Source organism: Rhinichthys klamathensis, unplaced genomic scaffold (assembly GCF_029890125.1).
Source record: "Rhinichthys klamathensis goyatoka isolate OS25496 unplaced genomic scaffold, OSU_Roscu_1.1 h1tg000184l_1, whole genome shotgun sequence".
Lineage (NCBI taxonomy): Eukaryota > Metazoa > Chordata > Actinopteri > Cypriniformes > Leuciscidae > Rhinichthys > Rhinichthys klamathensis.
The window spans coordinates 584,090-611,324 of record NW_026606712.1 but is presented as its reverse complement, the minus strand read 5'-3'; the positions used below and the strand labels follow the sequence as shown (position 1 = coordinate 611,324).

At 37.5% G+C, this 27,235-nt stretch overlaps 1 protein-coding gene across 3 annotated transcripts in view; it reads left to right on the top strand.

Moving 5' to 3' along the window:
* llgl1 (LLGL scribble cell polarity complex component 1) overlaps positions 1-27,235 on the top strand; it is a 41,369-nt gene that overhangs the window by 10,188 nt on the left and 3,946 nt on the right. For 2 of the 3 annotated variants that reach the window (XM_056261616.1, XM_056261615.1), the window contains exons 3-20: positions 8,195-8,276; positions 8,905-9,035; positions 9,138-9,281; positions 13,099-13,261; positions 13,595-13,730; positions 16,229-16,283; positions 16,377-16,531; positions 17,114-17,331; positions 18,003-18,070; positions 18,267-18,420; positions 19,881-19,985; positions 20,293-20,585; positions 21,734-21,887; positions 22,020-22,161; positions 24,651-24,934; positions 25,022-25,286; positions 25,373-25,487; positions 27,047-27,117. In XM_056261616.1, coding sequence (XP_056117591.1) covers positions 8,195-8,276; positions 8,905-9,035; positions 9,138-9,281; positions 13,099-13,261; positions 13,595-13,730; positions 16,229-16,283; positions 16,377-16,531; positions 17,114-17,331; positions 18,003-18,070; positions 18,267-18,420; positions 19,881-19,985; positions 20,293-20,585; positions 21,734-21,887; positions 22,020-22,161; positions 24,651-24,934; positions 25,022-25,286; positions 25,373-25,487; positions 27,047-27,117 — 2,735 coding nt within the window. The remainder of the gene's footprint in view (positions 1-8,194; positions 8,277-8,904; positions 9,036-9,137; positions 9,282-13,098; positions 13,262-13,594; positions 13,731-16,228; positions 16,284-16,376; positions 16,532-17,113; positions 17,332-18,002; positions 18,071-18,266; positions 18,421-19,880; positions 19,986-20,292; positions 20,586-21,733; positions 21,888-22,019; positions 22,162-24,650; positions 24,935-25,021; positions 25,287-25,372; positions 25,488-27,046; positions 27,118-27,235) is intronic. The other variant, XM_056261617.1, reaches the window with a different exon arrangement.

Here is a 27,235-nt window from a genome sequence, read left to right as displayed (position 1 = left end):
TTACTGAAACTGCAGTTTCTAGAAATGCTTACAAAGCCAAAGTTCAGTCGGAGCTGCTGTATGTCAAGTTTCGTCATTTGCATTTATTTTTTTGTAGATGGTTTGCCGAAAGGAATCTCAAATTGCATATCTTGAATCAGATGATATTTTTAAGTAATTAACTAGGATACCATGTATCTTTGGAACATTTTATGTTTTCTAATTTCTATCTCAAAAATGGTGGATACTAAAAAGACTGGGTTTAATCCATCATTTAATGACTTCTTCAACAGGACTTGCTTGTAATTGTTTTTTTGTTGTTTTTTTTTAAGAGAAAACCCCCATAATTACTTGGGTTTTGTCTCTTTAATATAGGACAACGTATGTTTACTACATTAGACTTCGGACACAATGTCTGCTGTTTGTCACTATTCAGACCGTGAAATTGCATTATCCTTTGCTAACTTGTTGTTAGCGCTTGAGTGAGTTATTGTCGAGCATTGTTGGGAGTATGTGGAGAGGAGATGGCCAGCGTGGGCCCTCGGAGAGTGTGTTTGGCTTATGTTGTGAGAGCAGTCTGGGGCCCTGGAAGGGAGTTCTGATTGTTACATGACTTTGACATGTTAAAACTCTTTTTGTGGTAATGGAGAGGGTGGAGAGAACATCTATAGTGTGGTAAATATTTATACTATTTAGGCCCAGATGAATTTAAGGCAGTTCTTTTAAAGCTGTAGTTTCCCTTGTGAAAAAGCATTGTATTTAGGGCTGGGATAAACGATTATTTTTTAAACGATTAATCTAGCGATTATTTTTTCGATGCATCGATTAATCTAACGATTCATTTTCCAGTCCATTTCGATTCGGTTATCGATTATCTCCCCATTAATTGACTAATAGCACTTTATACATGTTGATTTACATATCTGAATGAAAAAACATGAATTCCTTAGCATTGCAATATATGTTTATTGCTCTTAAAAATCCAAAATAAAAGACTATACAAGTGCAAATTAATGCATTCTTAGTCAGAGGTAGCATTCAATAAAGCCTTGAAAACACATAGGCCTAGCTTACTGAAAAAAGTGCATCTTGTAATTCTTCTTTAAGATGAAAATAATAACTTGATGTCTAGCATTCAATAAAAAAAATTCTATAAATATTTTTGAGTCTTCATTTTCTTTTCTGACATACCCACTCCAGTTCTTGTTAAAACACACCAGACATGCAAATTATGTGCATTTTCTGCACTTTTTGGGTGAAATCATATTTATTTTGTCCATCAAAAGTGTGCTTTCACTTTAATTTAGCGTGGGCAGCAGCAAATTAAGACGCGCTGCTCCTGCTCCCGCTCCCGGTGTGAATGCACTCATTGATTAACATGCACGCCAGGGGGAAAAAAAACCCGCACTCAGACATCCCAAACCTCCCGGAAGTTCCGGGAGTCCCCCGCATATTGATAGCGTCTCCCTGATGCCCGCAAATTAGTTCAAATCTCCCAGAATCTAGTGCGCGCAAGCGAGACAGAACGGTGAACGTGATTTCACCACTGAGAAGGAACATACTGCGCACATAACATACATAGCGCGCACGGCAGAGAGCGAGAGACCTTGCGTGTGTCTCTCGCTCTCTCCCTCTCTGCCGTACGCGCGCTATGTATGTTATGCGCGCAGTATAGTCAACAATCCAGTCAGCTACTACTCTCCGGCGCCGCCATCTTTGTTTTGGGTCTGACGAATCGACGCGCATATTTTGCTTCGAAGTATTTTTTGCGTCGACTTCATCGATGACGTCGACGCGTTGTCCCAGCCCTAATTGTATTAAATGTGCACTTGTACTTCAAATCTTCTGTATATCAATGTGTATGTGTCTGTGTGAAATCAAGTATACATTTAAAAAGAACTATTTGAAGATAATATAATGGCGCTTTTCCACTGCATGGAACGGTACGGTTCGGTACGGCTCACTTATGGCGCATTTCCACTGCATGGTACGGTACGGTACGGCTCGCTTCGGCTCGCTTTAAATGGTACCTGGTCTGTTGAGGTTCCAAGCGTACCGTACCGATACTAAAATGTGACGTGAAAACACTACAGATAACTGATTGGTCAGACAGACAGAAGAGGGGCATGCTCCCCCGAGAAAATTTGGATTTCTCGGACCTACATATGTGCATTTTAACCCTCTGGGGTCCTTCATTTCAGAGTCACACTCAGGACCTTCGGGTCCAAATGGGCCGGAAGGGTGGGATTAATATTTATAAAAAAAAAATCATATTTTTTTTTTTTTGCTTGTTTTTTATAATATTTTTTCTTTTCTTTTTTGGTGTTTTGAGATAATTTCAAATATAAAACTGATTTATAATTAATATTAATGCAATAATTATGACCCATTTTTTTCCCCATTGAATATAATAGAAAATGTTTTATTTTTTTATTATTTTTTTTTAAAGCTGTATTTCATTTTAGAGTCAAGCCTAGGCCTCATGAAAGCAATTTTTGAAATGAGATGGATGCCATCTGGTGGACAAACTGAGCATTTTAAAAATTCAAAACCCATATGTAATCTGAATTTATTAGTGTGTATGTGTATAAAAGTGTGTTTGTGTGTGTGTGTGTGTGTGTGTGTGTGTCTGTTTTGCACTCTTGATGTTTTATAGATTCACCCCTTCACTGCTGTGTGCTTTTTTTCTGGATCGTGGCTGATTTGTAGATTGTACACACAAAAAAACTCTGTATTTTCACATTTTTGCCAATTTCCCATTTATTTCCTATGCGGGTCCATTTGGAACCGAAGGTCCTGAGTGTGACTATTTTTTTTACAACCACTTAGACTATTCAAATCCTGTCCCCAATGTTTTTGGGTGTTCATATACCAAGTACCAACAAAGTCACCAAATTTCGGACCATTCCGATAAAGCTATGATTTTTAAATAAAAAATACCCTATAATACTATATACCCTTATAATACTAAATTGCAACTTCATTACAGGTTTAATTACAAATATATTAAAATACGTGGCATACAAGCTTAGAAATGACATATTTGGTTAAATTAGTTTACTATAAATACTTGTCAGTACACTTTGCATGTTGCATGACAATAGAATTATGAAATTGCATAATCTACTTGCGTCCTACTTAAAGGTTAAAAAAAACTTTTCACACTTAAGAATAATCTTTTAAAGTGTATAAATGAAGAAGTATTGTAAGGAGTACTTAAAGGAGCTGTATGTAAGAAATGTATTTAAATTAATCATAAAATGGCCCTGAAATGTCACTAGACATTAAGAAATCATGTACATTTCAAACACTTATATCACTGACAACAGTAGTCTGGCCAGGATATTGTCATTTAAAAAGTGCAGTTGCAGCCCTCAACTGATGTTGATGTTGTCATGTTGTGTTTTGGTCTGATGCTCCACCCTCCACCTATCTACCAATCACGAAGTCAGTAGTGTTGCGGCATCCGGGTTGCCAGCTCTGCTCTAGTTACCACAGCTGCAGCTCGTCACGTTCCTGCTGGATCCTGCAGCCGATCTGGCAACCTCGAGTCAGGGGGAGGGGGAGGGGATACACCACTCTACAGTAATTTGACAGTGATTGCAGTACTAGTTTTGGCCACAATCTTACATACAGCTCCTTTAAATTAAAATAAAAATAAAAAATAAGTATGCTAACTTTTTTTCACAAGGGTTGCCCAAAATGAAATTTGTCATTTACTCTCAATTGGATTTTCTAAACCCCATGACTTTATCTTGTAGGCCACAAAAGGAGATGCTTTGACAAATGTTTATACTTCTCTTTGTCCACAATGAAAGTATCTCTCATGTCTCTTAACTAAACAACTGCTAAGGCATATTGGATTTCCAGATTAGCAATTTAAAGTAAAATTTTCAGGTTTGAAACTGTCGTCTTTGGCTTTATTATTGATTATCTTGGTCAAAATAATTTACATCTAAGTACTGGCAATACTTTCATGGATTTCTTGAGGGTAAAAATGTGATTTTAAAATGTTTTTGAGCTGATTTGGATGCCTTCAGTTGTTTAAAATTCATGTTCTTTGTGTCTTGGGAATATCAGGTTCTGTTTTGAGTGTCTGCTACCAAAACCATGCTGTGCCCTGTTTGGAGTGCAGCCATCTCATGGTTTGTAATCTCTCCGCACCATTAGCAATGCACTGAGGTGGATGGATTGGCTCAAAAAGGAGGGTATATTGACTGTATAGGGGGAGTTTTTGAGGGGAAAAAATGACACAGCCTCTCTGTTCAAGTTAATGGCCTGTTGAGTAATCAAGGCTGAGTGTGAGAGAATTTTACAGATGTAACTGTTCCTCGCCCCTCTGTTTAATTCCTGCACTCCCAGCATGCTTCACACACCTGGACCCTCCTTTGGTTCTGTACTATTTTACCTCAATTATTAAACATTTTCTCCCCTTCAAATTTCTCTTCAAAGAAGCTTGTAGTTACTTTAGTTTTATTAATTGGCCATCTGAGCAGGACTTTCTCTAATGTAGTCCAATAAATTGTTTGGATACATTTGGCATATATTTCTTCTTCCTTAGAGGTTGTTTTCTTTGCATCCCTTGTCATTATTAATATTTCTTTTCTTTTTTTTTTTACGTTTTTTTTTTTTCTTTTCTTTTTTCCGGTAGCTCAAGCGGCTCTGCATGATGTGGGAATACAATAACTAATAAAATGTATACTGATAAAAGCTTATGCCTAATGCAGTCCTATAGGAGAGCAAGCTTTACTCAGTGAGTGTGCTTACATGTACAAATAATAATAATAATAAAAAAAATATTTTATATATTCGTAAAGATATCTTAATACTATTATTATTGATGTCAATTCGATTGATCGCAATTAATTGCATCTAACATAAAAGTTTGTTGTGTGTGTGTGTAAGGTGTATATATTGTATATTCACAAACTTTTATGTTAGATGCGATTTGACAGCACTGTCATGTATTTATTTATTCATAAATAAGAATCATAATCAGCTCATTATAAAAACAAACAACTCAAGAAAACCACATTTGAATTCAAATTATAATTTTGTCTGGTAAAGGAGTTTCATGCAGACAAAAATCTACATGTATATTTTGCGTAAACCATTTATGACCATTATCTGATAAACAACACCATTTAAGGTTTTAAACCTCAACACCATCAACACCCTCAACACCCTCAACACCATTTGACCTTTCATCTAATTAAGCGTAATTGGTGTAAGATTGTGCGTGTTAACGCTCTGTGTCTCATGTTTCTCGACTTCTGAACCTTTTCATTGTGTATCATTTTTGGGGCATATGAGCCTCTTCTGCAAATAACAGGATGCCTGTTCCCGTGTGACATAATCGAGATGCTGCCATGGCAACCACGGGGACTTCAGAATGGAGCAGTTCGTCTGGGGTGCCGTTTCAAGAGCCTGGTTGTGTAAGACATTATGGGCTTGATTAGGCAGCAGCTGAAGTGGCTCTCAGAGAGCTGTGTGTGAGGTGGCAGGGTGACGTGCGGCAGTGCCACACAGCCTGAGCTTTTGTTCTGGGCTCAGTCGAGCTGACGGTGTGTCCTGTGCTCCCTTCGCTCCATCAGTGCATCTCTTCTCATTAGTCTGAATCAGATGTACCTACCCTGCCTCACAAGCAAAAAAACCAACGATGACATTTTGTCCATTTAATGAAAATGCATGCATTATTTAAAATATTGATTTATTATTAAAAATTAAAATAAAACAAATATTTTATAAAGATATTGATTATAAATGAGAAATATAAGAAAAATTGTTAAGTTGAGGTCTGAACCCAGGCCTCTTTACACATTAAATTAGAAGTTGTTAAAGGGTTAGTTCACCCAAAAATGAAAATTGTCATTATAGACTCACCCTCATGTCGTTCCAAGCCCGTCAGACCTCCGTTCATCACAAACCCACTGATGTTCAGTGGGTCAGTAACCCACTGATGTCACATGGACTACTTTGATGTCTTTATTTCCTTTCTGGACAAGGACAGTATACCGTACATTTTCAATGGAGGGACAGAAAACTCTCGGACTAAATCTAAAATATCTTAAACTGTGTTCCGAAGATGAACGGAGGTCTTACGGGCTTGGAACGACATGAGGGTGAGTCATTAATGACATAATTTTCATTTTTGGGTGAACTAACCCTTTAATGTTTTACTTTTCTTCTCTAGCGAAAGAAGTGAGCAAGTATTGCAGCTGGTGCATGTGTTTTATATTATAATCATTATAATATAATATACAAACTGCATGCTGTCCAGAAAAAGAGACTTATTTCACATTTAATTTCAATTGTTTCATTTCAACAATTTCAATTGTGTACAAATCTTTCTTTTGGCTTTTTGGTCAAATAATGGCACTTTGTAAACTCTTTCAGCTTATTCGTCAAGCTGGAAATGGATGGTCAGGTTTAGGGCATTGCATTGTGGGATAGGGTATTTGACGCAGTGTTGTTGGGTTGTGTACTGCACATTTTGCCCCAAAAATTGTGCATGCTTTCTTTGCACAGTATACCTATTGCTACAATAGTGCGCCTTTCCAAACACATTCGTGCTCAGTTTAAAGTCAAGATTTTACTTTTAAAGAGCTCCTCTCTTTCACAAGGCTTGCTGAATTGAGTTTTTCTAAGGATGTCTCCTCCTTCCTGCAGAGTTTGGATCTTTTTTACGTGGATCAGATTTGACCTAGATATCCACTCTTTTGTTATGAGAGTGGAAGGCTGTGTAGTTTTTTTAATGAAAAGCACACCACAATAGCCATCCAGAAAGCATTTGAGCTACAGTCTATTGAAGAAAAGCACAATCAGCTTTGCCAACTGAAAAAGAGTAGATTTCTCTTGATTCTGGAGACATTCAGGATCAGATTGAGTGTGGGCCAATCAGAGCTATTTAGTTTTGATTTTATTTTGGCTCATTTCTTAGTGTTTAGCTCAGTGGACTGTTTAATGAGTGTTATATGTCTGTAATTACTTCCCTCAGAGAATCCTCTGTTTCATGAGTTTAAGTCTTTACACAGTGTTGCTTCTTGACCTTACATTTGAACTACATTCACCACAGCTTTGGCTTGATTTCCCTTTAAAAAAACAAGATTGAAAGTGATTCATTGGAGCTGATATGTGACAAAACATGTCTTAAGTAGGACTGAAATCAATCAATAATAAAAATAAAAGAATTACATTTTTGATTAGTCAGATACACAAGCATTACCATTTTATGAAAAGCCTTTCATAAGAGAAATTAAGTGATTAACGTCTCTGTTGCCATTTAATTTCAAATACTTTATAGAGCACACATGCATGTCCGTTAAAACAATTTTTGTACACCATGAATAACAAGCATTTATCAACACTTAAAGGTGCAGATAGTGATTTCTGAGAAACGTTGTTGAAAGTGTATCAGACCGAGCACCACAACACCCTTCTAGCCAATCAGCAGGAGGGGCGTTTCCACTCATGATGGGTGAGGAGAGACAGTAAGCAAGAGGGAGATTCGAAGAAAGACTGGAGAGATGGCTGAGAGACATTACAAAAGAGAAAAAGTCAGAGGAATATCACCGGAAAAAGAAGAGTTATGATCAGACAAGAGCTTGAGGACCAGTGTTAATATTAGAAGAGACCTTAGTGAGAAGGCCTGAAAACTGACGCAGAGGTTGCGTTGTTTCTGCTCCAGATCATTGGTTTCCCTATGTTTCACAGAACCAAGATATGCTGTCGATGTAATGTTAGCTAGTAACAGGACAGTTTTGAGTGTCATTGTTTGTCTGGAGCTGCTTTACTGTTGGCGACTAACAACAAACTCTTGCTGTTGTGTACGTTTTTTTTTTTTTTTACCTTGTCGTTTGTACGTCATCTTAGCTGAATGGAAGAAAATAATGCTTCGTGAAAAATAAAAGCGATGATAAAGAGACATCCACTCTTGCATTGCGTGTTTGTGCATTTTGGGGGCGAAGCAATGAAGGGAGGGGTGTGTTTGTTTGGGTTGATTTCAAATATCAACAGTGTTTCTCAGAAATCGCTTAATGCATGTTTAAGTTTGTGCATTGTTTAAAGAAAGCATGAATAGATACCTGATAAATTGAAGACAAATTCAGTTCTCAAAGCCTAGTCTGAAACGTTTTCCCTTGAGGTAATCTGTTCCCAAAACAGATGTGAATCCTGGAATGCACCACTGTAAAATAATCCTTGACTGGGCATTAAGATATGGCGCTCCTGGGGTGGAGATGACTGGACTTCATAAAGACACTGCTGCTGTCACTCAGATACACTTCCTCTATGGACAGGTAAGATCATGTTTTAAACCTGTACTCATAAGGTGCACATGTTTACATCAATCATTGTAGCTTGGTGCTGGGGTGTGTTTTATTGAAAATATATATATTAGGGCTGTCAAATGATTAATCGTGATTAATCACATCCAAAATAAAAGTTTTTTTTACATAATATATGTGGGTGCACTGTGTATAATTATTTTATATATAAATACACACACATGCTTGTATATATTTAAGAAATATTTTCATGTATATAGATTTATATATAATTTATATTATATATAAATATTTTATATATAAATAATATTTTTTTCTTAAATATACATGCATGTGTGTGTATATATATATATATATATATATATATATATATTTATATATATATATATATATATATATATATATATATATATATATATATATATATATATACATACATATATATATATATACAAAATAATTATACACAGTGCACCCACATATATTATGTAAAAAAAACTTTTATTTTGGATGTGATTAATCGTGATTAATCATTTGACAGCCCTAATATATATAATATATATATATATATATTTTTTTTAACATTCAATAAGCCTCTCTCTCACTCTCTCTCACTCATTCTCTTTCTCTCTCTCTCTAGGGGAGGATACTTTCTCTTTTGGATGATAACACCATTCACCTATGGGAGATTGTGCAGAGAGAAAACCGCTCACATTTGATAGAGGTTCACAGCTTCAATCTGCCTGGCAGGCCAGGCATTGAGAGCACCAAGTAAGGTTCTTTTCTTTCCTTTCCTTTTTTTTTTTAAACTCCCCAAATTTGTCCAATCTTGTCCAAACTATGACCTTGAGGTTGCTTGCTTCTCCTCTGTAGTGCGACACGTGTGACCGTCATGCTGTTGAAGCTGGGCTGTGATCTTCTTGCTCTGGGCACTGAAGGTGGCGGGGTACACTTTCTGGAACTGCCCACCCTCACGTTGCTGAACAAGTCGCTGTTCCAGGACGAGGTCATGCAGAGGTGAGAGCTGCCCTTCCAGTATCCATATTGACCTTGTCACATTATCAGGTCACCCAAATGTTACCACTTTACTAGTTGTCTGACTAGCTGTATGTAGCTGCATTTTATTTAAAAATTTCAGTTATTATACTACCATTCAAACCAGTTGGTAAACCTAGGGTTTAGGGTTTTAGGGCTAGTTGCACGTAATTGTCCTTGTTACATAGTTACTATGGTAATAAATTATAATAGTATTTACAGAAATAGTATATATACTATAGTATTTATAAATTATGCATACTGTAAAATAGTGTTGCCTGCCTGCATATGGTCTTCGTTGGCTGCCCGCAAACAACGCCTACTTTGACCCACTCTCCAACACTAGTTGTAGCGGAGGGCTGGAAGAGGTTCGTGTTGTCGACATGTCGAGAAGATGCATGCATTTTTTTTTTAGTGCTGCAACTCCACTTTGAATAAACTTCCAAAGGATGAGGACTCTCGCTGGAATTGATGTGAAAAAACTGACACCATTGTCACTATTTGCATCACTGTGTATACATGTGCTGAGGAAGACTCCGGAGATGAAAGTCAGATATTCTGACAAGTGCTTTAAGTTTTAGACCAATCACAACAGACTGGGCCATCTGACCAATCAGAGCAGAGTGGACTCTTGGAAAGTTGGGCTTTAGGGAGACTGAATCTTCGAAAGAACCGTTTTTAGACTTTTTGAGAAATGTGCAATGTATATTATGAGAAAATTAAGTGTTTTTGACCTTGGATGCATTTAAACCTATTGGAGGAGACCTCCAAAACAAAATTAAGAACCTTTAAAATAGCATAATATGTGCACTTTAAATTTGTTGAAACTGTAACACATTTTGGGTAGAAAGTTCAAAAGAAAAGCATTTATTTGAAATAGAAATCTTTTGTAACAACATTATAAATATCACTTTTGATCTATTTAATGTGTTCTTGCTGAATAAAAGTATTAACCCTAACCCTCTCTACAACCACTCTGAAAAATATTTTCTGAATGTCTCTCAAGGGACAAGGGTATTTTTTTTTAAGTTTCTGTGAATCAGGATGTCCACACTGGACTCTAATAAACATGGCAGTGCAGACAGATTCTACACGCTTACCTCATAAAATAACCATTTGGGGACTCCCACCCCATGGGTTAATGAAGCTGCAGCAAGAATTTTTGTTTATTTTCCTTCCCTCCTTTAGCCCTTATCCAAGCTGCCTTTGTCACACTTCTCAAATACACTTTGAACAGGGAACAGATCAAACTTCCTGATTCACCCAAGGCTGTTTGCCCCTTTATGCCCCCAGCTGTGGCTGTCTGTTACTCTGTCAGTAGGTTATATGCATCTTGAGCTTTCCTGTCCCACTGCCAAGGCACTGACTTCACATGGCCACAGTTAGAAGTTTGGAGTTCAGAAAGGCATTGATCTCTGCGATCTGATGAGATACAGTATTTATTCCTCTGTTATTTAGTTGTCATTGTAAGAATATTTATAAATATTTAATACATCAATCTTTAAGAAGAAACCTGTTTTTCCTAATTGCTGTAATTGTGACTGTTACAAGGCAGGAAATCACACTAGCTATTCATCTTACTCTTTAAAGACGTTGTTTAACTCTGAGATAAATTACAGCTTTCCCAGTGTGCCCTGTTGCAGATATAGCCTGGGTGGCTAAATGTGGACCTCATCTGCCTCTGAGAGACCTTGAACTGCTCATTAACTCAGCACAATTTGGGGTAATGGGCATCCTATCTGAGCCACTGGTAATAAGTATGTGTCAGCCAGGAAACTACTGAACAAAATGCTTTTGTACCAAGTGCCAAATATCTTGGGCCCTATCCAAGGAGGCGTTTAAAATGGAGGATATGAGCTTTGCACACTCATCTTTGAGAATCAGCAGGATACAAAATGCCAGAGTATACTCTGCGTCTTGGTAGAAAACATTGTGTTTTGTGGTGATTTTGTTTTTCTTAAAGGCATGTGGGACATCTAGATTGACATGTATTTGAGTTTTAATGTCTTCATAATACTTATTTAATTCATGAATATCATGAATAATTGGAAAAATTATGGAAAGATCATGTAAAAAAAATCATAGATTTATTGGTCAAAAGGTATGGGAACATTTGTTAAATTGAGTTCACCCAAAAATACAAAATATTGTCATCACTTACTCACCCTAATGTTGTTCCAAACCCTTAAGAATTTTGTTCATCTTCTAAACAAATTAATATATTTTAATAAAATCGGAGAGATTTCTGTCCCTCCATAGACAGCTACGCAACTATACCACTTTGACGCTTCAAAGTTCATAAAAAGATCGTAAACCTTATTCAAATGAATTGAGCGGTTTAGTCACAATTTTCAGAAGAGACACGATTACTTTATATGATGAACAGATTGAATTTAGGCTTTTATTCACATAAACATATTGATCAGTGAACTTAAACAGAAGCTCAACCGTACTTGCGTAACACACGAGAATGAACCTCATTGGTTCTCGCACGTCAAGCAAACATGCTTGAGCCTCCGTTTACCACAACTGATGTGTGAGTTTATGAATGTTTATATGTGAATACAAGCTTAAATTAAATGGCGTTTATTCTCGATTCATAAAAGGCTGAAATCTCTCAGGTTTCATTAAAATATCCTCATTTGTGTTTTGGAGATGAGCGAAAGTCTTACGGGTTTGGAACGACATGATGGTTAATAAATGGCAGAACTTTCATTTTAGAGTGAACTAATCCTTTAATTTAACTTATTAAATTTTATTCGAAACTTACAGACTTGTGCTACACATTTGAATTTTTTTATACAAATATAAAATAAAATTGCAAGATCTCCCATTAATTTGACAGTTCAACAATCTATATCTCGGAGCAATAATGTAATTTCAACGTTGCCATACAAATGTATGATTTGGTTATCACACAGTGACTTATAAACAGCGGGATGTCTTTCAAGAAGTGCAAATCTGGTTTTCCATTTCTTAAATTTACTTGTAAAAGCCTTCGTTGTTTGTGTGAATTTTGTTTCTTGTGACTGTTTTCATCCCAAGCCATGCCATCAAACAACTACTCCAGTCCTTCTTTTCCATGCGCTTTCCACTTTTCCTCTCCCCCTTAATGGCTACATCTCATCCCGACTCTGTGGGTGTACCATGCACATTCCAGCTCTTGAATCCATGCCACAGCCACAGAGGAATCCTGAACTGTGGCTTTTGATTGGTCATCATTTGTCTGGCTTTCAAACTGAATTTAAGCATGTCAGCGTCTGATAATGGTGTGTCAACTTCTGCCGTGTTACTCTTGTGTTTGAGCCACTGATATTTTTTGGAGTTGTTTATTGAACTTTGCGTTTTCTTTCCAAACATGAATCAAGAGTAATTGTTACCAAATGTTCAATACATTGTTCTCAAAGCTTGCAGCTTGGTTTATTCTTCTCATTGAACCCAGAGACCTGCACATTTTTCCATGTGAAATGCTTTTCCACACAAGACTGCATTTGAATCTGCTGAGAATAAAGTGCTGAGTGAAGTTTTGCAGTGAAGGTTTTCTGTAACCTCTGATGTGTACTTCAGTAGCGCTCTGTGTTTGGGGAGTTAAGTAGTGTGTACTCAGATTTGGGTTTTTATACCAAATAGAAGTGCAGTTGAGTGGCTCTACAAAGAGAATAAATCTCCCAAATGTTTTCTGGTGCAGCGTAGCGCTTGGTTTTGTCATTTATCTCTAGGTTTTCTGTATCTTCGATGTACTCTGAATAAAATCTTGCTGTGTAATCTCATTCACATGTCTCCTCTTTCCCCTCTTCAGTGTTCCAGAAGAGTACAAGTGTGGAAAATCATTGGGGCCTGTGGAGTCCCTGCAGGAACATCCAAAAGACTCTGATAAAATCCTCATTGGTTACAGCAGAGGTCTGGTTGTACTCTGGGACCTCAACAGTCGGCATGTAGACAACCTTTTCCTGGGAAAGCAGGTGGGTGTGTGTGTGCAAGTTTGTTTGATGTCTCTCAAATGGCTTTCAACACTTTTTGCGGTCATGAGCTTGAAACTTTAAACATTGATGTCTATGTTTCTATTTTAATTCAAAGTTTGTCTGTAAATGTCAAATAATTACACTCCTGACTTTCAAAGGGAGCAGGTCAAGAGATCTGTCCGAGACTCATAACTCTGCTTAAATTGCATCTTTAAATCATCCATGCTTGATGTTAAGTTGTCCAGATGGTTTAACTCAAACCTTTTGACTTCCTTTCAACGTCTTTGGTCCTTTTTTGACACTGTGTATTGTGTGGGACTGTCACTCTTGCAGCAGCTGGAGAGTTTGGTCTGGGAACGGTCCGGGAACAGCTTTGTTAGTTCCCATAGTGATGGCGGATACATGGTGTGGGCTGTCAGCAGCAGCAATCCCTGCACCTTTGACCCGATCTCATCCACCATACCATATGGTGAGCCACAACACATGCCAATTACACAGCCTTTCCCTTTTCTTTTTGTTTCACTCGCACAGACTTTGTTAGCAGTAAGTTTGGTGCACAATTATATAAGAAATGATTGAGCAACAAATCAGCATGTAAGAGTGATTTCTGAAAGGTTATGTAATGACTGCTTCTTTCCAAAACATAAATCTTTCTGACCCCAAACTAGGATTAAATATGAGTCAACATCACTGAGGCCAGTTGTTGTATGATGCATATACATTTTGAACAAAGCCAAGCTCCAGTCACTTGATATAAGTCTGGTACAATTTCAGTCATACTAGAGTAGTGGTTCCTAAACTTTTTAGACTGGCGTACAACCTGAGTTCTTTAACATCCTTTTTGCGTACCACCTCTCTTCCACTTGGACTGCTGTACACCTTTTCCATGAAGGGGCAATAATTGCCTCCTTAAATTGATTTTAGGTGCAGTTTTTTTAGAACTTTTATAAAGGCAAAGTTTTTCTAACCCTATTAAATGCATTTCATGTTTTGTCAAATTCTTAAAATTCCATTAATATAATTAATAAAGCAATAAATTAAACTAAATCCATAATTTCAATCAGATGAAATCGGTATCAACTAGCTGCATATAGATGTATTCACACAGATTAATGCTGCTCAGAGGTGGCATGAATACAATTACAATGGCATAAATAATGTTATGAGATAATGTTTTAAATGGAAAAAGGTCAACAGAGAAATATAAAATGATGAGAAAAAGTGATGCTTTTAAATGTCAAACTAAAACTGCCAGTTGGTGGCTGTTAGTCACTGTCTTAAAGAGTGAGTCATCGAGTCATTCATTCATTCAGCAATGAAGTGAGTGGCTGTATTTATGAATGGGTCATTGAATCATTGACTCTCCCGATTCGTTCAAAGCCGCTGATTAATTTACTAACAAAACACTGCTGTGTGTTGCTTGGAGATGCACAACAGTTCTGCTGTGGCTTTTGTTGTATTTCGTTTCAAAATAGAGCACACATTTAGCCTGGGTTTCCCCATACTGCCTTTGCGCAGCGCGATTTTATTCACGCTGCTAGGCAGTCTGGATACCATGGACCAAATTTTCGCCTCAGCGAGGGGACCAAACACAGAACAGGGAGGGAGCAGCAAGACGATGACGACGTCTATGCGACACACCGAAGCAGTTTGTTTATACCTATGGATCAAACATGGCAGCAGACGCGAAGTTACCTTTCGATGCAGCCTTGGATATTGTTCTAAGTAGTTTAGTACGCAAATAAATCTCTGACCCATCGTCTTCTTCCTCGTCTAATTTCTTTCGCTCTACATACGTCGTCTGGTATAATTGAAACGATTGGCTATGAGCTACGTACAGGCGCATTTGATAGACATTCGTAGCACCCAATAAACGGCTCTGGGCATTCGTAAACCACGCCTCAATACGAGAAAATGAACATGTGGTTCCCAGACCACGTCTCAGTGTCAATGAGATGTGGTCTGACGTTAGCCAGGCTAGCACACAATACTGACAATGCAAATGTACATCACTTAATATTGCCCTTTTGCTTGTTGAACTGTTGTATAAAATGTCACAATTGCAAGCATGTGGATATTCGGGATTTTTTTTATTCTTGCTCGTGTAATATATTCTCAACATTTACAAACAAGAACTCACACAGGGTATGTTTTTGTGTTGAAGAGAGTAAGTCTTAATCGATGTCTGTGTACCATCTGTGTCTATATATGTTTGTCATGTTAGTAAGTGATAAATCCCCACTTTTACAAAGAATGGCAATAGTGTAGAACCTATCATATGGATGCTGCTTTTGTGGATGCAGTCATTTTTGATCACAAAAGATGATTTCATTTGATTTTGTCATATATTTGACCTTTTACGACACTAACATTTTCCTGTTTTTACATTAGCGGTGGCATTTTGCCTGTTAGAAATGCATGATCGGTTTTAGTGTCATTTTTAAGGTGGGGCAGAATTAAATGAATGGCAAAACTCTGCATTTTGTTCACGGACCCCCTCTGTCACCTCACTTACCCCAGTTTGGGAACCACTGTACTAAAGTATTTACATTACATTTTAAAAAGACTAGCTATTGTTTTATTCTGATTAAAATCAAACGTTTAACATGCATTTTTTTGTGTGCAGATACACTGTAGTAATTCCAGTAGCCATTAGCCATAGATGTCTGGTTATATGTTTGCATAACTCGCACAATGTCAGGAAATGTTGTTATGTGGCAAAGCTTAGGGTCTGTTCAACTTTTGTTATAGGCCATTAAAATCCTTTTCCAGACCTATTAAAGGGATCGTAAACCTCATATGCACTCTTCACTATTAGCTGATGGTTTGTTGAGACAAACCGCTTGGGGATCTACGGATATTTTCAAATTTTTAACATTACTCTGCCAAGATTACTGTATTTTTGGTAGTTTCTCTCAAACTCAGTTTGTCTTTCTTTTTCCTCTTTTTGTGTCTTATTCATCTCAGGCCCCTTTCCCTGCAAAGCCGTGAACAAGATCCTGTGGAGGACAACAGAATCAGGGTTTGTGCCGTAATGTGTGAGAAATGAAATACCATAATCATGTTTTAGCTCTGCTGGTTTAACTCAGGAGGGTGTCCTCTGTTGTCTCTGTAGAGCTCCTCTAGTGTTGTTCAGTGGTGGTATGCCCAGAGCCAGCTATGGAGACAGACACTGCTTAACCATCCTGCAGGACAGCAGCCACGTCACCCTGGACTTCACTTCGCGTGTCATAGACTTCTTCACCATTCACTGCACAGACAGAGATAAGGGTGAGTGGGTCAGGTGGTGTGGTTGTTGTTGAATAATTAAAAACACTGTACCTGTCTAATAATATTATTATTATTATTATTGAATAATTATTGAATTATAAGGTTTTTTTTTAAAACTCTTATGGTCGCTTTAACTTCAACAGCCCTAAATTCAACAAGATATTTTTTTCACACACAGTAGTATGAGTTCCCACAGTAGTGTGATACGTTTTTCAGGCCCCTTTTGACTGACAGGATATAATCTGCCCTGATAATTGGCTGATTTTAAACAAAATAATTGCTTTTATCGGCCGATACAAATTGGCTGATTCATGGATGCATCCTTAGTAAATTTGTACCATAAATACATGCTGTCATATAAACCGTACAGCTGAATCTATACCATCATACCGCCCAGCCGTAGTTATAAGTTCAAACTCCTACATGGGGCAATCACTAAACTGTCATCATTGCACCCTTGATCATGGCACTTGGACCCGGGTTGTAATAACCCATTCTATAAATCACTGATGATACATGTGTCTGCTAAATGTTTTTTTTTTTTTTCTGTGCATGGACTTTAGTTATTTTTGTGCCTCACAGAATTTGATGAGCCATCAGCCCTTGTGGTTCTTTTGGAAGAGGAGCTGGTAGTGATTGATCTTCAAATTGCTGGCTGGCCCACTGTCCCTGCTCCCTATCTGGCTCCTCTGCACTCCTCCGCTATCACCTTTTCATGTCACATCTCAAACGTGCCTCCCAGGTTTTGGGAGAGAGTGATCAGTGCTGGCCAACAGCAGTGTCCTTTGCAGAACTATGAGGTGGGTGAATTAAGGACTCCACACAAAGACCCAAAACTTGTGTTTATTTTTTATTTTTTTTATACATGTTCTGTGTTGGTTTGAAATGAAATTTGGTGGAATGGTTTTAAAATGTTGGAGCCGGGATAACTCATATTGGTAGCTGAAAGTATTATTGAGTTATATTAAAAGAAAAATTATATTAATTTGTTTCAGATTCTTTCAAAATACTGTATAATAGCCAAATAATATAAAGCCAAAATCTGGATAATGTGTAGAATGTTGCAAATTATGTGTTGCTGTTTGAATAACAAGACATATGTAAACGGAGGAAATCCAACTATATGTCAATGTTTTTTCCAATTCAGCAGAAAACTGCTGCATTTCATATAACATCTGTTATGAGTATAACGTTAACATTATTAAACCAACACCTCCCTTCGTTTTTGTTACTGTTATATAAATGAATTAATTTAATATAGCACGCTCATACTGTATTTTTAGATTTAATAGCTTAGGAGCAAGGGATTTTGACTTTCTGAAATGGATTTTATTTAACAACCTCCAGTAAAACATAAACCAGCATCAAAGTTTTTATTTAATGTTATTTCATTACAGAATTAAAAGTTTTCCAGATGTATTTTCATTGAAGTGGCTACCCTGAAGTGTTTTTTTCCTCTGTATTTTGACAGAATTGGCCAATTTGTGGAGGGAAAAACTTAGCACCTGATCCAAAGCAAAAAGAACTACTGTTAACTGGGTGAGTTTGTTTCATTTGTATTTTTTTATTTTATTTTAAGCTCTGTTTCCTTTACATATTACAAATCAAAATCAAGTTATTTGAACAGCTGCTCTTAAAGGTTTTGATAAAACGTCCTACAGACTTTAATGAAATGCATTAATTTATTTGGATCAGTTGTCAAGATGATGTGTGGCTATTTTTGTTTGTTTTTTAGTCATGAGGACGGTACAGTGCGCTTCTGGGATGCGTCGGGAGTGTCGCTCAAACCTCTGTACAAACTGAGCACAGCGAACATCTTTCAGACAGACTGCGACCACAACGACAGCTTGACGCAGGCTGGGGAGGAGGAATGGCCTCCTTTCAGAAAGGTCAGGGATTATTTGGGAGTTCTGATGATTTTTTTAAATTCACTTAGCTATCACATCATCTGAACACTGGGATATATGTTATCTTATTTTATTTTACTCCGTTTTCTTTCACAAGGGCTATTTCAGCTCTGAAAGTTTCTTGACCTCTCACTTCTCTCTTTGTTTTCCTAATCCACCTTTTCCTCTTCAGCTTCTCCATAAAATGCAGACTGCAGTCTGGCGTGTGGCCCACTTAAGCATATGGGATTCACAGTGGAGTTGATTCCGTTTGCACCTTAATTAAAAGCAGACTGTCTGCCTGACGACTGAAATGCTTTGCTAGCGTCTGCTGAAAATGAAGCGCATTGTTGCTCTGGATGGCACTGCTGCATTGCTTTTTGTTTTACTGTTTTTTTTTTCTCCCTCCTCATAACATGCACATTCCTCTTTTCTTTGTTCTTGACTTTGTCAGCATCTGTTTGGGCGGGAGCAGACGCGGTTTGAGGGTCAATGTGTCTAGAGGGGAAGGAAATACAGTCTTATATTGTTACCGATTGCATTATATAATGTTCATAACATGTAGTCAAGCTATATGGCTGATGCTTTTTCTTTAAGGCTGTATGGATGGTTTTTGATTTTTCTTTTTCTTTTCTTCTTTTGTCTTAACTGTCACAAAAACAAACAAAATATCTTCTACATGCTAAAGTAGCCTATTTTTCTTCTTTCTTTTTTTTTACGTGTACACTAGAGTATGCGTAGTAGAAACAACGGCAGGCCCAGGGTTGTCACCTTGTGGAACAACTGATTAGTGTAAAACAAATTAAATGCGCATGTGCGACTTGCGCGTACAAATGGTGCGTTCAAGTGCTCCTGGGTAGTTCGTATTTTACGAGTTGGCAAGTTGTTTACGCCGTCAGGTGCGTTCAAGTCACTTTTGTAGAGCAAGATGGCTGTACCTTCTCTTAATTAACACAAAAAACATTAGGTTTTTGTACTCTACTTCCAGAAAATGAAGAACAAAGAATGCTATTATATTTTGTGCAGGGAATTAGCTTGTTTTGTTGTAAATGAAAAAGCCTGAGAATGTCAATGCTAAATGCCTGTAAATATTGTGGTATATCCACGTTTTTCTCCCTAACGCCCCCAATTCGTAAAGTTCGGTGCTTCCAACTTGTATTTACGCCTTTGTGGTGGCGTTCATGTGCGTTTAACTTGTAAATGCGATCTTTTCGACATGACTTGAACTGGTGGTGGGCATGCTATTCTAGTGATGAAATTTGCATCACGCACAATGTACGCGGACCCTCGCGTACACAAAAACTGAAGTATACTTTGGGCTTTACTAGACTTACCGTAATTGGTTCATGTGTGTTTTTACACTATACATTCCTCATAAATAGGATATTGCTGCACTGTTTGTGCAGCTTTATAAATCAATGAAGAATTATAACAATCTATGTTTGCTTTTCATTTATTTGCAGGTGGGCTGTTTTGACCCATACAGTGATGATCCTAGACTAGGAATCCAGAAGATCAGCCTCTGTAAATACAGTGGAAAACTGGTGGTGGCTGGAACAGCTGGACAAGTAGGATCACTAGTTTTTAATGATTTAATACAAATATATCCACATAGGCAGCATTATACACTTAATGAAACCTCATAACATCTTGACTCTGTCCATTCAAAATCATCTGTGAAACATGGATTCATCCCATCTCCTTGGGGGAAAACCAGTGCCATTTGAATAATGCCTAAAGGCCATTCACACCAAGCTAGTTATTGGTGTGAACGGGCCTTAATAATGTTGCCTAGATGGGAAGCTCACTAGGTTTTTAAATGACTATAGTTTGCACAAAAAGAAATGATAGTAGTGTTATAAACTCTGTTCACAGGTTATAGTTATGGTTCTAAGCGATGAGAAGTCAGATCATATGATTGATGTGGCCACGGTGGACCTGCTTCAGGACCGAGAGGGTTTTACGTGGAAGGGTCATGACCGGCTGCCTCCTAAGATGGGCCCGGTAGTGTTTGCTCCTGGATTCCAGCCGGTTGTCCTGGTGCAGTGCATGCCGCCTGCGGCCGTTACTGCAGTAACCCTGCACGCAGAGTGGAACCTCATTGCCTTTGGCACCAGTCATGGCTTTGGCCTCTTTGACTACCATCGGCGGAGTTCGGTGCTGGCGAGGTAACTCATGGGGCCATCCAAGGCTGCTGTATTACTTGGCCAAATGCTTGTTCAGGAGCACTTATAATCAGTGCTTCAAACTGAAAGATTGATGTCATTTGCAATGAAGATATTGAAGTATTCTGAGTTGGGGTTGGCTCAATAGCAGAATTTGAGTTGGTAGATATACTGGCCCTGGTAACTTGGTAATAATACCTTAAAGGGTTAGTTTAAGTACAATTTAAGTTCTGTCATTAATTACTCACCCTCATGTTGTTCCAAACCTGTAAGAACCCGTTCATCTTCGAAACACAAATGAAGGTCTTTTTGATGAAATCTGAGAGATTCCTGTCCCTTCATTGACCGCTACAGTACTAAAGAGATCGTAAAACTAATCGTATGAATTGAGCGGTTTAGTACAAAGTTTCTGAAGAGACTCGATCGCTTTATATGATGAACATTGAATTTAGGCTTTTATTCACATGTAAACATTGACAGAATTTTCACTTTTGGGTGAACCATCCCTTTAATGGTGGAGACATATAGGTAGAAACATTTACTAAATTAATAATTAAAATGTGAATTTTTTTGTGTACAAGCCCATCTTCAAATTAAGCAGGGTCATAAAATTAATTATCTCGATGAGCAGGTCTCATCTGAAACTGCATTTCCAAACAAATTCTACAAATATTCCAGAACACAAACTCAATACTCAATAAAAATATATGATCCAAAAAATTACAATTTAACTAGATTCACATACAATGTATTTCTATCATATAATATTCTCGCATATTCAGCATCTGTCACAAGAATGTGGTAGTAATAGTATTATATACTACTACTAATAACAACAACAATAATGATAATTTATGATTTTATTAGATCATACAATTATTTATAATTTAGAAAATTATAAAATGTATTTAATATAAATAATAATAATACTTATTTTATAACTATAATTTTTTTTATTGGTATAGTAACGGTAATTGATTATCCATTGAATTAGCCAATGAATGGATTGGATTGTTATAGGTATGCAATTAAACCCTAATCTGAATAAGCATTTCCTTCAGCCGTTACAGCAGAATAACCTCATAGGATATTAATAAAGATCTGACTTTTGTATGAATGGAGTTTGCTTCAAAGGAAGGTTCTTTCCATAGGTGCACCCTACACCCCAATGACTCTCTGGCTATGGAGGGCCCGCTGTCTCGAGTCAAGTCTCTGAAGAAATCCCTGCGCCAGTCCTTCAGACGAATCCGGAAGAGCAGAGTCTCAGGAAAGAAACGTGCCGTGGTTAATAGTCCCACCGGTAAAGTGAGTGTCTGGAAATCTCTCATACGTGCCTCACCATCTCACAGGTTTTTGTGATGCAGGGAATGAGGCCATTGAGTCTGCTGACCTGTTGATTATTAGATTAATAGAAGATGATCTTCTTGTTTTCATCAGGTGCGGGAGGCTAACGCCCAGTTGGCGGAGCACGATGCTGAGGTGACGCCGGTGCAGAGACGGATTGAGCCCCGTTCTGCAGACGACTCTCTGTCTGGGGTGGTGCGCTGCCTCTGCTTCGCTGACACATTCCTCAGAGATGGTGAGAATTGTGAGAAAAAGGGGACAGTGTGATATGACTAAAATGCGCTTTTTTTAGTTAGTTAGTTTTTTTAAACTACTACTGTAACTGTATTTAACAATTATACAATGTACTTCTGTACATACAATTTGGTGCATTGTAATTACATTTAAAGTACTTGAATTTAATTACTTGAATTTAATTACCATTTGTTGTACATGCCTGTTTTATCCATCTGTTATTGTACCAGTTTAAGCCAAAATATCAGACCAGTATAAGCTATTTTGCTTTGAGTCTAACTAGAACTCTGAGTGTAGAGAGAAGGAATGTCATTTTACTTTTACTTTATTTATTTAGTTTTGTCTGTCCTGCGTGCAATATGTAGGCTGATGTGTATATTATTGTCTAACCTGATCATGGCTGTTACACATTCGCCCACGTTTTTGTGGTGTTAAAGTTATTTACCCTATCACTCTATATTATGATGTCTGGGTCACAAGCATGAGGCAGCCTCATTTCCCTCATCTTCAAAATATATGACCTCTTAACACAAAACAGACTCTTGCACAATAGTAATCAGATCATTTTTAGGGAGAGCTAAGTTTCCATGATAGAGTTCCGAACAAAGTATTACAGTATTGTTTATTAGTGCAATGAACTATTCACAATAGTTGAATAACTTTGTGTTTGTACTGTGCAGTTATGGGTGTGAGTGGTTTATGTTTTTGGACCATTATAATAGGTCAAGTCAGGTTACTATTGTCTGAAACAGCTGTGCTGACTGAATAGGGAAAACTAAAAAATTTGTTCAGTCACACAAAACGCATAAAATTGAGAAATGCAAATCAGGTCATGGAGAATGCTACTAATAATGTTTTAAGTGGAATCAGATGTTCTATAACAGAGATACCCAAAACTTCAGTGAACACAAACATGTTGATATACTCCATAGTCCATAGGTTACAGATATTGGAAATTATGCATGATTTTTTAACAATGTTTTTGAAAGAACTTTCTTATGCCCAGCCCACCAAGGCTGCATTTATTTGATTAAAAAAACAGTAGTACAATGAAAGTACTGAAAATGCAGCTTTGACATCACATGAATAAATTACACTTTAAAATAAGTTTACTATTTGAATATATTTTAAAATGTAATTTATTCCTGTGATGTCAAAGCTGCATTTTCAGCATTGTCATTCTTCAGAAATCCGTCTAATATGATGATTTGCTGCTCAAGAAACGTTATTTTCATTAATGTTGAAAATTGGTGGCATCTGTGATAGTTTGTCTAAAGATCAAAAGAACTTATCAGTATGATAAGATATGCTTATTCTGTTCAGCTTGCTCTTGCCATTCATTACGCTGTGTTTTAGTACTTGTTCAATTCAATCATTTTTATTCAACAGTAGACCAGTTATAAAACATAGTCTAGTAATTCCTATTAAAAATTAGACTTTTACATTTTAGTTTAGCATTTGGTAAGTGCAAAAGTTTCAGAATCTGTCATTGAAAATCCCATACCAGTTAAACACTTGAGCATATAGCCCTTTATGGCCCTGTCAAGTCACCTTTATTTATATAGCGCTTTTTACAATACAGATTGTTTCAAATCAGCTTTACAGTGATAACAGGAAATTAATGCAACATAGTTTGTTTTTGCTGTTCAGCAGATCTAGAAGAAAATAGCGTCATAGTCCAGCTTAAGTTCAGTGATGGTTCATTTTTGTTGTAAAAAAATGATTAATTGAGTTCATTTATACAGTAGTCAACATTTGAAGTGGATCAAAACCTTTCATCAAAGTTATACATGAATTTTGAACAACACCCGTTCTTGTCTTAGGACAACATTGATGAACTTTTTTGATCCACTTCAAATGTTGACTACTGTATATATAGCCGCTCTGGAGAAAACAGTGATGTCATTTGTCCAGCTCAGTTCAATTATGTCAATGCAGGCAGATCAATAATATTGTTGAATATCGTCAAGCAAAAGGTGACAGTGGCCCTGTCCCAAATGGCACCCTAAACACTTGCGGTCTTCCTATGAGTCCGCACTTTTGTGACTTAACGCCGCTTTGACTGCTGGGAAGAAGTCTGCTGCAGAGCTCGCATCAGTGTGGGCTCGGCAAAAGTGTGCATCAAGGGCGCATATCGACCGCAAAGCGAGCGAGCACCCTTCTGAAACCTAAAATGACAAATGGGACACCCTTCTGTCTTGTGGGCTTAACGGAGACGCGCACACGGCAGCCATTGTAAGTCCACAAGACTGAAAGTGCATATGAAGTGTGCCGTTTGGGAAAGGGCCTATATCTATGGTGGTTACACTCCTGTAAATAACACTTTCACGTCAGCCTTTGCCTTTTTTTTTTTTTTTTTAACAGATCAAATCATGCTTGCGTTTTGTAAATAAGACTCCAGGCTCTTAAGACAATCATGTATTGATATGGAAAATAATCTGTTCATTTTGGCATGCTATAGGCCACCATTATTTTTCCTTTGTTTCTCAGGAACGCATCATGGCCCTACAATGTGGGCCGGCACAAACTCTGGCTCGGTGTACGCATACGCTCTGGACGTACCCTCGCAGGAGAAGTTCTCTGAGCAGAGTGTGGAGGCCCTGCTGGGGAAAGAGATCCAGCTCATGCACAGAGCTCCAGTGGTGTCCATCGCTGTGCTGGATGGTCGAGGAACCCCTCTGCCAGAGCCGTATGAAGTCTCCAGAGATCTGGCCAAAGCTCCAGACATGCAGGGCAGCCACTCAGTTCTTATTGCTTCTGAAGAGCAGTTTAAGGTTGGGATATTTACAACTAAATCTACCATTAACTAGATCGTAAAAAGCTAAATTGGAAGTGAATAATCTATCTTCTGCTTTGTGTAGATTTTCACGCTGCCTAAAGTAAGCGCAAAAACCAAGTTCAAGCTGACCGCCCATGAGGGCTGTCGAGTACGGAAGGTGGCGCTGTCGAACTTCACCAGCGTGAGCTCTGAAGAGTACTCTGAGAACGCTTTAGTGTGCCTTACCAATCTGGGTGACCTCCACGTGTTCAGTGTGCCAGCACTGAGACCGCAAGTCCGCTACGACTGCATTCGCAAAGAAGACATCAGTGGCATTGCTTCCTGTGTGTTCACAAAGACTGGACAAGGTTAGTAGTTAATTCTCAAACAGCCTGCAAATCATTTCTAGCTCGGAGCCTTCCCAGTGCAATGAAATTGCCTTCAACTTTATCAGGGTTCTACCTGATTTCGCCCTCGGAGTACGAGCGCTTCTCGCTGTCAGCTCGTGTGATCACAGAGCCACTGTGCCGAATGGATGTGGAGCGACCTCACGATCTCTCTGAACACAGGTGAGTAACATATAGATTTCACTAATTACAGTTTACACAGCCACAGCCCCACCAAAATAATCATCCAAACATAGACCTCTATATACATACACTGAATTAATAATAAATTGTACTCCTGGGCACCAGTCATTAGTCAATTAGAAGATATTTGATGTACAAAATGCAATTGTTAGTTTGGATCAGTGAGATTTCACTGTTGGGAGGGCTAATCGAGTAGTTTTGCCATTTTAATATTTTGTGGAAACCGTTTTCAACATTGATAATAATAATAATAATAATAAATGTTTCTTGAGCAGCAAATCAGCATATTAGAATGACTTCTGCAGTGGTGGAGGATGTACTGAATCTCAGTACTTAAGTAAGGTTGTCATTGTGGTACTTCTACTTTTACTAAAGTAAATATGTCTCTGGTTGTTTGTACTTTTACTTAAGTAAAAAGTACCTGATTTTAAATGTACTTTAAGTATTAAAAGTAAAAGTACTTGCATAACAATTTCTCTTAATGTCTATATTCTAATGATTAATAAAACAGTTAATTCTAACTCATTCAACCTAATACTCATATAATGATGTTCAATATGATGGAAAAGCAGTTATATTAAGTTTTTGTCACCATTTCTGAAGAAGCTTGCAATTAGGCAATATACACATCAAGCTTACTATATACCCTTACTATATACGGTATATATATATATAAACACACATATTATGTTAAAACGCCGTATATGACGGCGTTTGGCTGTAAACGCGATTAATTTATGGCGTAATTCTGAACTTCTTGGCTTGCCATACTAATCCTAACCAAACGTATAATGCACACACATCACTACTAAACCTACCAATGCGTTTCCTATGCATGTAAAAACTCATTTTCGCGTATAAATTGCACGATAAACACACTGCGTGCTATAGAGACGCATTTAGTGTGACCGGGTTGATATATCTATGGCAACTAAACTTCACTGGTGAGACAGAAACGTGCGATGAACGGATGGTCAGGATGATGTTTTGGCAGGGGAAAAATTGATCAGAAAATTTTACGAAAATGTAACAGAACGTTGTAGAAATGTAGTGGAGTAGAAAGTATAATAATTGCTGCAAAATGTAACGAAGTAAAAGTAAAAAGTATGCACTATTGATTCTACTTAAGTAAAGTACAGATACGTGAAAAATGTACTTAAGTAAAGTAACGAAGTATTTGTACTTCGTTACATTCCACCACTGGACTTCTGAAGGATCACATGACACTGAAGACTGGAATAAGGATGCTGAGAATTCAGCTTTGACATCACAGGAATAAATCACATTTCAAAATAGGTTAAAATAATTTTAAATTGTAATATTTGACAGTATTACTGTTTTTACTGTATTTTTGTGTGCGCATAAAATACTTATTTTAAAAACGTTAACTCTTACCGACCCCAAACCTTTGAACAGTTGGGTTACAGATGGCTAATTTTGGAGGATACGTCATCAGTCATGGCCCTGATATTCAGAGAATAGTACTTCTGCATTTTCAGCAAATTTCAATCTTTTTTTTTTTTTTTTTGCATTTCCAGCACGACGCTCCCACCACAGGCTAATGGAACACACAAGACACAAGCAGAGAGCAAGTCTGTTGAAACTGAAGGTAACGGGTCTGCACTCAAGTCTTGACAAATGGAAAATATATGTCATTCTTCACTCAACTAGCTGAAATAACCAGAATTTGTGTGGTTTTGTTTTACTGGAAATTAGAATTTTTATGA